The sequence below is a fragment of the Vulpes vulpes genome, chromosome 3 (genome assembly GCF_048418805.1).
Source record: "Vulpes vulpes isolate BD-2025 chromosome 3, VulVul3, whole genome shotgun sequence".
Classification (NCBI taxonomy): domain Eukaryota; kingdom Metazoa; phylum Chordata; class Mammalia; order Carnivora; family Canidae; genus Vulpes; species Vulpes vulpes.
The window spans coordinates 55,363,186-55,375,858 of NC_132782.1; the positions used below are offsets into that span (position 1 = coordinate 55,363,186).

The following is a 12,673-nucleotide window of genomic DNA, read 5'->3' on the forward strand; positions in this document are numbered from 1 at the left end:
CAGCACCCTGCTCCTTCTCTGGCCCCTGCCTCTGTGCATAGCAATGAAGGAGAGAAAACCAGGGAAGCCAAATATTTGTGAGAAAAATTTCCTGCTTTTAAAAACCAGTCTGGTTTTTGTTACTTTCAACAGGACTCTGAAAGCATTTTCTCTACAGCAAAATGGATAATCTCACTACAAAGAACCCTCCATTCTTGCTTTGTCAGCCTTCGGGGGGCTGCAGCAAGAGGCACATTTGATGCTGCCATTTCAGGCAGAGAGCTGTACGCTAGTGGGAGCTGAGTGCTGCGGGGGGTGAGCAGAGGGGAGGTCGGGGAGGTGCACCCCCAGATGCTCGAGTTACAGACGGAGCTGGGCTCCTGTTGCTTGCCTACCCTGGGAGCATCAGGGCAGCAGGCTTCAGGATGCCACATGAACTCCTGGCCCTCGCTCCAGCCCCTGCTTACCTCCGGGCCCCATTTGCCTCAGTCATGATAAGGTGGGGTCCTCCTCCCTGGTGCTCTCCCGGTGGAACGTCATTCCAAACCACAGGAGCACACAAGTAGCTCTTAGGCTTGTGGTCTGGGCTGGTGAGCGTCAGAGGAGAGACAGGGTGTTTGTTTCAGACTCTGAGCAAGGCAACCAGGAGTCACTGGGAGGCGCACAGCGATGGCGGCAGGGATTTGGTCAGCGTAAAGCATGAATTAGCCCTTTAGCCCCTCTGGGTTTGGGTGGGTAGGGTGGGAACCACCGTGTCCATGCTCCAGTCCCTCTCATCTCCTCCTCTTTGAGATAAGGGCCAGACTTAATGCCAACTGTGGATCCAGAAATAGAGGCAGGCGTTCCTGGCAGTGGTCTCAAGGACCAGTCTGTGTGACCTGCTGGGAGGACACTGTGATCTTTGCTTTTCAACAGAGGCTGCTGCCCTACGCAGTTGAAGGCTGGCAGGTCGTCTGCCCATGTAAGGGAAGTCCTCCCAAGGAGCTCAGGGCTTGGGGACCTGTGCCTCACGTTCATCCTCATGCTGCAGTGTCAGAGCCAGAGCCCCCAGGAAGATCTCTGATTCCAGAGCACACCTGGGATGCGTCATCACTACAATGTTGCAGCGGCCGTACGGTACCTGAGGCTCACTGATGGAGCCTGGCCTTGGCCGTGGGCTAGAAACTAACCCCCGTGGAGTTGGAGGTCTTCGCGGGGCAAGGGGGGCACGTCTGAAGCACAGCCGTTGGTGGTGACTTACATCATCAGTCTCAGGATGGTACCTCTCCTGAGCCGCTGGCTTTTTCTGACTTTAGGAACACTGTGACCCTGTAAATGAAGTTTCTTTTATTGTTCTTCTAAGCTTAAAACGGACTCTGCGGCCCACCTGAGGCAGGTGCATAGGACCTTATGAGATGCATTTACATACTAACCTCACTCCTGGCTCATTTCTCAATGTCTGGAGTACCTTTAACTCATTTTACTTTAAATTAACTTTAGCTTTTGCTACGACATATTTATTTTCAAAGCTACCTTCATGGTTTTTGGAACAAGGCGGGCTATACAGAGAAGAATCTGTAATGAGGCTCTAACAAGATGTGCTTGCCTGTCATTTGAGCTGTGTTACAAGAGACCTAGACTCACAAATGGCGAGAGCTAGAGGGGGCGTTGAGCTTGCCGGGGTTCACCTCCATGTTTCACAGATGAGGAAACGGAGTCCAGGGAGGGGAGGGGTTTGCAGAGCTGACATTGGGACCCGGGTGTCCTTGCCCCTCACTCAGTTCCTGTGCCCTGGACAAGCTGGTGCTAGCCACCTGTGGTCTAGCTCAACTGTCCCTTGCAGCCAACCGCCTCTGTGAGCAGAGTTAGAATCCAGGCACCTCTCCTGCAAGCTGGCTGCACAGTAGTGGTCTGTGGACTAGCCGTTCCTCTGCTCTGGGGCCTGGGTCGGGTGGCGGAGCCCACATCTCCTCTTCCTCCTGACTCCCTTGGGAGGCCAGTCATTGCCGGTGCTCAGGGTCGGGACAGGCAGTAACTACTTGCCCTGCCTCCAAGTCTGCCTGGGTGGCCGGAGACCCAGATTTGATGCTGGGCACCATGGTGGTCACTTCCTAATACCCAGAGTGGAGGCAGCAGGGGCAAAGGCAGAAGCCCCATCATACCCTGGCTAGGTGCGTGCACCACGCACCCAAACAAGAGAGGGGACTGCGGAGCACAGCCTGGCAGCAGCACTTCCTCTTGCCTTGTAAACTGCAGATTGCCCCAGCGGAAGGCCCAGACGTCAGCGAAAGGATGGTCATCATCACCGGCCCACCAGAAGCCCAGTTCAAGGTCAGTACCAAGGGCCACCTGGGCCCCGCAGTCGTGGAGGGCCTTACGCAGGCAGCAGCCACCTCAGAGGCATGTTCAGGACTGTTCTTTGGGAGGCCCTGCCTCCACTGCCCTTCCTGCTGCTGCTCACTAGTCTCAGACTCACCCTGTCTCACCTCCCTCCAGGCTGTTCCATTTGGAGCTCTCCTTCCCTTCCCTTCCATGGAAAAGTAGATTGTCTGTCAGTACCCACTTCAGGTGGTGCCCCCTCTGGGGTATCTCAGCCTCCTGAGCCATGGTTTGGAGGACAGGTGTCTCAGACTTCTTGAGTCACTTACACCTTTCAGGCTATGGGGGCCTAACCATGGGGTGTAAGGGGACATAGCAGGAATTTGTTGGATGTTGTTTAGTGAGGTGCATTTTTACTTTCACCCTTCTCCTAGGGAAATTAGATATTGAGTTTTCTGAAAGTCAGGAACATATTTATAAAAGGATAGTCCTTATCATTAAAAATATTTAGGACTTGGGATGCTTGGGGAGCTCAGCAGTTGAGCGTCTGCCTTCAGCTCAGGGCATGATCCCGGGGTCCGGGGATCGAGTCCCACATTGGGCTCCCTGCATGGAGCCTGCTTCTCCCTCTGCCTGTGTCTTGGCCTCTCTCTGTATGTCTCTTATGAATAAATAAATAAAATATTTTTTAAAATATTTAGGACTTGAGAAGAAAACATTAACCCTTCAACTCATGAGCAGATCAATGAAATGTGGTCTATCCGCTCAATAGGATGTTAGCTATAAAAATTAGTGAAATTCTGATGCATGCTGCACCTGCTTCATCAGCACCCTGCTCCAGTCCAGTGTTTTTTCCACCAGAGCCTAAAATTCACTGGAAATGATTCCAGTGTGGATGGACCTAAAAAACAATACACCAATAACTCCTGGAGTGTACACTTGAAAATGATGAATTTTAGGTGATATAAATGGTATCTCAATTTTTTAAAGGCTTTTTTAAAAAACTATAACCTCACAGGTGCACTGGTTCTAGGGTTAAGACATCAAAAAGCAGCCACGCTGCACCACGCGACTCGCCTCCATCCTTCGGTTTCCATGGCATAAACATATTGTGGGGGGAGGAAGTGAAGACCGCCCCGCACAGGTTCATTCAGCCCAACATTTGTAGGTGCTAGGGAGACAGAAATCAGGCCTGATTGCGCCCCAGCCCCACACAGAGGGCTTCCTTGAGGCCGCGGTCCCCTGCATGTTGCTTGGAGGTGGCAGGAGCAGCACTAGGTCTCTGAAGGAGGGAGCAGGGCGCACAGCTTCCCCGTGTCCAGCCCCACAGAATTTGGAGCTGGGGGTGTGCAGGGCCTGGGCTCACTGGTTCGAGCAGCAGCACCACAGGTGTGCCGACTGGCAGCCCAGACTCACCGGTCATGCCTTCCTCTCTCAGGCCCAGGGGCGGATCTTTGGGAAACTGAAAGAAGAAAACTTCTTTAACCCCAAAGAGGAGGTGAAGCTGGAAGCCCACATCAGAGTGCCCTCTTCTACAGCTGGCCGGGTGATCGGCAAGGGCGGCAAAACCGTAAGTTTGCTCTGAGCTGGCTTCATCTCCTGGGCTGATTCCCTGCCCCAGCCTAGCCTAACTTCCCTCAGACCTCTGTTGGCTCTTCAAGGATGTGACTCGGAGCGGAGGGCCCCAAATCCATGGTGCCGAGCCAGGCCACCAAAAACACCAGGGTTCTTTCTGCACCCAGAAATACGGCATCTCAGCTACATGCTGGAAAATGAAGCTCCCTACTCCCTAAAGATGACAAGGAGGCTGCCTCCTGCCCCCTTCAAGCCCACACCCAACAGCAGCAGGAAAATTACAGGGAATAGAGCCCCCTCCAGAGTGTATGTCCTTCTCTGAATTCATGCTGAGAGGCCTGTGGGGCCTGATATCCTACACTCTCCTCTGACTTTTCAGACTCTCCCTCCTATAGATTCTGTCTTCGGTTCCCCAAACCTGCCCATCTGTTACAGGGGAACTAGTTTCACAGTTGGGTGGTGGGTGAGAAAGGAAACATTAAAAAAAAACACAAAAAAAACCACAGCTTTTAACCTGACGGTGGCAGCAACCAAAGTCATTTGAAAAGTGCCAGAGAATTAACTCTGAAGCCTGTAGGAACCAGCAGATAGGCTGTCAGACATGAGACACCCACCTGGCGGGGATATGACCACCCCCACAAGTTCCCATAAAGTCTGTGCACGCTAGCAGAAGGACCGTGTGGAGTGGCAGGCATATGGGGACCTCTAGAGTCATAGGTGCGCACATGGGCGTACCTGCGGTTTCCTTTATGCAGAATTTCATTTTTCATAAACAGGTTTAATCGTTGTTCGTGTTTATTGATAAAAAATATTTTGGAATGTAGGCCATTTGTGAACAATTCCAGTTTCCTGGTGTAGTAGTAACTGACCCCCACAACCTTATAAAGTGCTCCACACGTGAAACTGCGTTGGGAAGAGGGGAAGGGCCTCGAGGGCAGACAGCCTGACTTCAGTATGCTGACCCCCGCGCCTGGGTCCACACACTGGCTTTGGATAAACTAGGATACAGTAGGAAGAGGGAAACAGCCATCCTGAGCCCTTGGATCCCCTATTTGGTCATTTTAGAACCAGTCACTGAATTCTGTGTACCCCCCCATCTCCACCCAGAGACTGTCAGCTGTCCACGAGCACTTGGCAACCCCACCTGGGTGTTCAGCACCCCGGGGCCAGGGCCTGGGCTGAGCCCCAGTGCAGTATAGGCTAGTTGAGGCTGGGGAAGAGCCCCAGAGAGCAGGAAGGGGGGGCCATAAGGGACAGAGGAGCAGCAGGGTCGCTGTGGGACTGGAGAAAAACTAACAATTCGAAGGTAGAAGGAAGACTTGGAGGCAGGGGTGCAAACGAAGAGTGGGCTCAGAACAACGCCTGATTAGAAAGGAGAGCTTACTCTGGTGAGTCAGAGGTGGTGTGGGCTCCTGGCTCGCCCGGAGAGCGTGTCCAGGAGGGATTTACCTTCCTGGGTGATGGCAGAGCCCGGGTCCTTGGAGCATGTGCAGGAACCTGCTGAGGGGAATTCCAGAATAAAAATTCAGCCCCAGGGGGGCTCCAGGAGTCGGGGCGCCCAGTGAGTGTCCCCCCCCCCCAGGCTGAAGGAAAGGTGAGTAGCTCTCCACTGTCCACTTCCTCCTGAACCACTCTCTCTCTTCCCAGGTGAATGAGCTGCAGAACTTAACCAGTGCAGAAGTCATCGTGCCTCGTGACCAAACGCCAGATGAAAATGAGGAAGTGATCGTCAGAATCATTGGGCATTTCTTTGCTAGCCAGGTACCTGTGCTGTGAGGGTGTGGTCTCTCCTACCAGTCACTTTCCAGTTCTCTAAGCTATTGGTAGCCTGTCAGGTAGTCACGGGCCCTGCACACAAACACACACACACACACCCCTGCGCCACCCCCCCACCCCTGCACACCCCCCCCCCCCCCCCCCCCGCAGGTGGACTTCCCCATGCTCTTCAGGGACTGCCTACAGGGCAGGGACAACTGCTCCACCCCTTCTCACCTCTGCTCTCCCCAGGATCTCCCCAGGCCCTCCCCAGGCTGCTAGAGGAGGTCAAGGCCGAGCCTAGCACTTGGAAGACAAACCCAGCACATCTCCAGCCCCCCGCAGTGCTAGAGCATTGCCCCCCTCCCTTTGCTGCCCCCTCAGGCCTCAGTCAAGGCCTTCCCCTGCTGGGAACCACATACCAGCAAGGACCCACCCAGGGGTCCCCAGTCAGGCTCTGAGACCAGCATCGCAGTGGGAAGGGTTCAGCTCGCTCACTGCAGGAGCCCACCTCCCCGTGCCGTCCAGGCCGGGGCTTCTCCCTTTCAGTTGGGGACCTGTGACCCAGTGCCATGTGGCCTGGTTCTGTTCGAGGCCCTCATGTGTTGGGTCTGGGACAGAGCAGTCCCAGCCCCTGCGCCACCCCAGTGAGGGCCGCCCAAGCCCACAGTAAAGCTGCGCCGAGTGCCCGGCGTGCTCTGTGCCGGAGGTGCCCTGCCCTCAGAGCCCCGGCCGCACCCCCTCTGCCTCCTGCGTCCCAGGCCTCCTGGACCCGAGCGCAGGTGTGGGGTGAGGGGCTCGCTCAGCTGCACAGGGCAGAGGGTCTGGGCCACTTCTTGGTTCCTCCGCACCCGTTTCCTGTCCATCCTTCCCGGCATCACACTTCCGTTCTTCCTAACGGGCTCCAGGAGGGGGGTGCGGGGCAGCCCTGAGGACCGAAGTGTGTGTAGTGGGAGGGGGTGCGGTCCAGCTCTGCGAGGCCCCCTGGCACTGGCTCCCTGGCTCTGCCTCCTGGCCTGCAAGTACACAGAAGCTTCTGGGGTCCCATGTCTTTCTCCCACAACCAGCTGCCTTGGGGTAGGGGTGGGGTGCATGCGGACTCTGCATTTTACTTCAGGCAGAAAAGGCCCCCAGAGTGAGGGCCTCGACAGGTAGATGACGCTTCTCTGAGCCTCCCGCTTCCTTCCCCCACGTCCCAGCCCCACCCTCCGGGCCCCACCGCTTGTCCTCAGAACCGGGTTCCTTTTTCTCCCCTGTCCCCTCCTCTCCCTTGCTGCAGACTGCCCAGCGCAAGATCAGGGAAATTGTACAACAGGTCAAGCAGCAGGAGCAGAAATATCCTCAGGGAGTCGCCTCACAGCGCAGCAAGTGAGGCTCCCAACAGGCACCAGCAAAACAACGGATGAATGTAGCCCTTCCAACACCTGACAGAATGAGACCAAACACAGCCAGCCAGCTCGGGAGCAAACCAAAGACCATCCTGAGGAATGAGAAGTCTGCGGAGGCGCCGGGGACTCTGCAGAGGCCCTGAGAATCCCCGGGGCCCGGAGGGAGGGGGGAGGTCAGCCCAGTCCCCGGCCGGCCTCCTGCCTCCCCCAGGGCCTCTGCAGGCTTCCCAGCCATCCACTGCACCATCCACTCGGATCTCTCCTTAACTCCCACCACGCTATCCCTTTTAGTTGAACTAACATAGGTGAACGTGTTCAAAGCAAAGCAAAATTCACACCCTTTTCTGTTTGTGGAAATTGTCTCTGTACATGTGTGTACATATTAGAAGGGGAAAGATGTTAAGATATGTGGCCTGTGGGTTACACAGGGTGCCTGCAGCGTTAATATATTTTAGAAATAATATATCAAATAACTCAACTAACTCCAAGTTTTAATCAATTAATTTTTTTTTCCTTTTAAAGAGAAAGCAGGCTTTTCTAGACTTTAAAGAATAAAGTCGTTCTTTGGGAGGTCTTAATGGTTTAGTAAGGAGCTTCGAGACCACCCACACAAAATTCACCCGAGGGAAATCTCGAAAGGACACTCACGGCAGTTCTGGATCACCTGTGTATGTCAACAGAAGGGATACCGTCTCTCTGAAGAGGAAACTGTCTCTCTTCATCCCTGTCTAGCTCACACACCCATTTCTCTTTGCTTCACAGGTTTTAAACTGGTTTTTTGCATACTGCTATATAATTCTCTGTCTCTCTCTGTTTATCTCTCCCCTGCCTTCTCTCCCTCCCCTCCTCCTCCATTCCCATTCTTTTCAATTCCCCCATCCCTCATCCCTCTGTCTCAATTCCCAGTATCTACGCACCCCCCAGGCAAAGCAGTGCTCTGAGTATCACATCACACAAAAGGAACAAAAGCGAAACACACAAACCAGCCTCAACTTACACTTGGTTACTCAAAAGAACAAGAGTCAATGGTACTTGTCCTAGCATTTTGGAAGAAGAAAACAGGAACCCATCAAACCAACCAACCAAACAAAGAAAGATTCCACAAAGAAAGAATGTATTTTGTCTTTTTACATTTTGGTGTATAAGCCATCAATATTCAGCGAAATGATTTCTTTCTTTTAAAAAAAAAAATGTGGAGGAAAATAGCAATTTACACGAGGTCGTTGGCCCAGGGCGTTAAATTTACAGATTTTTTTAAACGAGAAAAACACACAAAAAAAAGCTACCTCAGGTGTTTTTTACCTCAGCACCTTGCTCTTGTGTTTCCCTTAGAGATTTTGTAAAACTGATAGTTGGAGCATTTTTTTATTTTTTTAATAAAAATGAGTTGGAAAAAAAATAAGATATCAACTGCCAGCCTGGAGAAGGTGACAGTCCAAGTGTGCAACAACTGTTCTGAATTGTCTTCCGCTAGCCAAGAACCTATATGGCCTTCTTTTGGACAAACCTTGAAAATGTTTATTTAAAAAAAAAAAAAAAGATGACAAAGAAAAACAGAGAGAGAAAATATTGGAGATGTCCTGAATTTCAATAGGGTACGCGCCATTAGGGCTTTTTGCGCTAAAGGATGAACATGTACTGGTTTATGTGAACAAGCCATTTTACCACCAGACTGCAATGCCAGTTTCCTCTACTGCAAACAGTGTTCTGTGACAAAAACAAACAAAAACAAAAAAAATGAAATATATCCAGCTAACAAGATCCTGGTGTCTCGGTCTCTTATTTTACTAAGCATCGCCCATCCCAAAGTGTCGACAGAGTTCCAGCTCTGGGGGACTTAGGGAACATGGGCAGCAGATAGAGTCAGGACTGGGAAGCCACCCTGAGGAGGCAGGCTTCTCCAGGAAGCTATCTGGGAGGAGCTCAACTAGGTCAGTGGTGCTCCACGCCTGGTCCCCAACTAGCAGCATCGGTATCACCTGGGCACTTGTTGGACATGCAGATTCTTGGGGTCCACCTTGAGTCAGAAATCCAGAGGGACCCCGCAGTCTGCTTCAGCAAGCCCTTTGGGTGATTCCTGAGTATGGCAGAGTTTGACAGCTACGGAACTGGAGGGATGAACTGACGGCGTATCCAGGTAGGTAAGACTAGCCCCTGTCTTTAAGGAACTTGAAGCCTGGCCTGGAAAGGGTTGGTTTTTTTGTGGGGGAATAAATAGGAGGGGCTAACACGGGTGGCAGTTCAAGGGAAGAGGTGCTCGTCCCTCCCCAGAAGCCCCGCTGTAAGTATCCCGGGAGATCAGAGAAGGGCAGGGGCGGCGGGGAAGGGTGCTGACTGGACACTCCCACGGATGTGTGGTAAAAGGGTTGGACAGGAATGGGTCCATTTGTGAGCCCTTGTTCATAGACCTGTGGGGTCTACTGGAGACGGATGCTAAAAGTCCAAGCAATCAGAGGAATAACGAGGTGATACTTGATTGCTAGAGGTGACCAGTCAGGCTTTTTGGGGTGACCATTCATAGCACAGCAAGGACAGCTGGAATGGAAGTGATGGGATCACAGAGTAGCCACATTCCCCTTCTAACTCTCAGGCCTCCTAGTAACTTAAAACGTCTTCCTCACTGATGTCCCATCCCCATTCCTGATTTCTCCTAAGTCTGATTTCTTCTGTGATGAAACTTCTGAAGTTTCTGCAGGTAGATGCCAGCTGTTCCTCTGCCTGTGGTTGGCAATGAATACGGGCAGAGACAGACGACCCGTTCCTGTGGCCATTGGAAGTCCTGGTTCCCCTCCCTCCTCTTCCCTTTAGGACTCCAGCCCACTGCCCTCTCCGTGACAAACACACCACAGCTTGATGGGCTGAGAGAAGTTGCAGGGCTCCTGGCAACAAGGGTTATTTCTGAAAGCTGTGCCCTGGGTTGAGGTGTCCTTGTAGATGAACAGAGAAACAGCACATCTTTAAAGGTAGGGCTTTAGACAGAGGCTCAAGGGCCTGGGAACCGTCTGTCAGGGTGTGAGCGAGAAGACACGACCCGAAAGTGCATTCTTAGCTCTGCTGCTCCCGATTCATTCCTTGGCCTCTGTTCTGGTGGCAGAGTCTGAGATTTCATTCCAGGTCCTAAACTGCCCATTTCCAGAGTGCCAGTCTCTGAAGTGTGGGAGAGAGGTGGGGAGGGAAGCGCTACGATGATGCCTGGCCCGCCCTGGCACGGAGCACCAGGAAGTTGGCCCAGGGCAGCAGAAATGAAGGCAAGCCACATGGAGAGGCAGGAGACAGGAAGGAGACGGCTGGCTGGTTCCTAAGCAAAGCTGTCCTCCCCACAACCCATCCTCTGAGACCCCAAGTGCTGGATGGAGTCCTGCCCCCCCCTTCACTGTACACCAGAAGAGCCTCACATGTGTGCACTGGACTCCCATGAACCTGCCCATCATGTACGTGCTAACCCTGACTCTTCAAACTCTGCATCCATTTCTTCTGTGAGTCCCAGACTTTCTGTCTTGACAAGACATCCTGACATCCCAGAAAGTCCCAATTACATGATTTTATGCAAAATAGAGGACAGTTGCTAAATGGATGCACAGGTCAACAACCAACGTTTTATTCATTAGCCTGCACTCAGAAAGCCCCTGTGTGTTCCCTCGGACCAAGCCCCTTGAAGCCCCATGACCCGTAGTGCTTCTGAAGATACTAACCTCTCCCTAGACAAGTAGCCCCAAACATCCCTCCTGCCCTGGTTAATTTTCCCTCTAACTAGGGTTCTAGGTGTTCTGTCCCCCATGGAGCTCTAGCAAAGGATGACGGGTTGGTTGCAAATTAGCAGAGGGTTCCAACACCGAGGGAGAACTTAATATCATGAAAGAAAGGAGAACCAAAAGAAGTCAGGGAGAAGGATTCAACAAAGAATGGAAGGGGTTAGCTCAGAAGGCGTCTCGACAGGACAAGGGGGCGGGAGGGAGGAGTCACTGACCTCTAAGGGGGTAACCTGACACCTGTTAGGGTGAGAATGACTCTGAGCAGACGCAGAGGTGGGGTAGGTAGGTAGATGGGAAGAGTGGGAAAAGCATCTAGCCTCAACTGATTCCTGTGTCCCTGGGGAAGGGTGCGGGCAACGGAGGCCCCGGGCTAAGGGTTATGAAGGAAGCCCACACTGTGTGTATTTAGAGACCGGCTCATTTACGTACACGCACCCAGATCCCAGAGCCCACTGGAGGTTTCTTTGGCCTGCGGCTACTGCGAATATGTGGTGCCGTGGCTCGCACATTCCCTTGGCGTTTACAGTCCACTGTTGCTGCGGCCTGATTTCCTCTCTACAAGTGCTGATGAACTGAAATTTAAGATTGCCGCTATGTGCCTTACTCCAGGGCAGGCCTGAAGGCCGGGACTGGGACTCTGGTACCTGAGCTCCCTTTTCTTTACTCGGGTCTCACTTCCTCATCAGGAACCTAAGAGAAAGCCCAGGCCCAGAAATTTTCTCCCCGTCTGTCTGCTCTAGCAGAATCCCCTCGGAGAGCCACATCTCCTTTTCTGTAAAATAAATGTGTAAGTACAACAGAGTCCCTCCAAGTCAAAAATGACTTCTGGTTTAGCAGCCTTCAATGTTTCTTCTTATGGCTTGTTAAAGATCAAAAAAGATGAAAACGGGATGCCTGGCTGGCTCAGCGGTTGAGCATCTGCCTTGGGGATCAAGTCCCGCATCGGGCTCCTTGTGGGGAGCCTGCTTCTCCCTCTGCCTATGTCTCTGTCTCTCTCATGAATAAATAAAAAATTTTAAAAAGCACCCAAAACAGTCAAAACTAACCACCCAAAAAGCAAGGGAAGTGGACAATAAGCTATACGAAACTGGAATGGGAAAGCTTCAATGCGTGGCATGGTCTGGTTTCCTGGAACCACTTTTTAAAAAGATAGAAACATGCATAGTTGCCACCTCCACAATGTCCCCAGTATTTCCCCCCTCCCCGCTGGATGGATGCAGGTGTGGAGGTGAGCACAGCGTGGAGCTGGAACAGCCGTCTTAATCACAAAATGGAAGCCAAGTGTTTCAGGAAAGTTCCTGACAGGATCTGTGACAGTGCTACATCCCACTGCTCCGGCTCTGATTGGTACCAAAACTGTATCTTTTTAAAGATACTGTTACTTTATGTTCTTTGTTATAGCCGCAAGGCAGTACCTTAATATGACCAAACAAAAATAGAGATTCAGACCTAAATAGATTCTGGCATAGTTTTTTTAGATAGAACTAAAGTTCTAATAGGATACAGACCCAAAAAAGTTATTTACAAAAGAAAATAACAAGCCAAAATCAAGCCAGTTTCAGATATCTCTGCTCCACTACAGTGCCAGGTTTTAAGAAGAAAAAGGGCTATGACTTGAGAATTTTAATACCCAGTACAGTTATCTTTCAAGTGTGAAAAATTCAGAAAAATTCTGTTTGCAGGGACTCATATAAGAGAATTCCTATGCCTTTAAAAATAAGTATGTGAAAATGTTCCCAACTAAAATCTAAGGCCAAATAAAACTCATGTTAAAAAAAAAAAAAGACTAAAAGTAACCTTTGAAACCAATTAAGCTAGAAATGTTTAAGTTGTTGTAAATCTGTAGTTATAACTTAATTTAAAACTGAATTTAAATATCAAAATTACCCTTAAAGAGGAAGCAAAATAATAGTAATGATAAAACTC

At 51.4% G+C, this 12,673-nt stretch overlaps 1 protein-coding gene across 6 annotated transcripts in view; it reads left to right on the top strand.

Annotated features, from left to right (window-relative positions):
• Positions 1 to 8,756, top strand: part of IGF2BP2 (insulin like growth factor 2 mRNA binding protein 2) — a 152,975-nt gene extending 144,219 nt beyond the window's left edge. For 2 of the 6 annotated variants that reach the window (XM_072752514.1, XM_072752518.1), the window contains 4 exons: positions 2,215 to 2,289; positions 3,716 to 3,847; positions 5,500 to 5,613; positions 6,887 to 8,756. In XM_072752514.1, the coding sequence (XP_072608615.1) occupies positions 2,215 to 2,289; positions 3,716 to 3,847; positions 5,500 to 5,613; positions 6,887 to 6,979 (414 nt within the window). In that variant the 3' untranslated portion in view covers positions 6,980 to 8,756. The remainder of the gene's footprint in view (positions 1 to 2,214; positions 2,290 to 3,715; positions 3,848 to 5,499; positions 5,614 to 6,886) is intronic. The other 4 variants (XM_072752515.1, XM_072752519.1, XM_072752513.1 and 1 more) reach the window with 4 other exon arrangements.
• Positions 8,757 to 12,673: the final 3,917 nt, after the last annotated feature.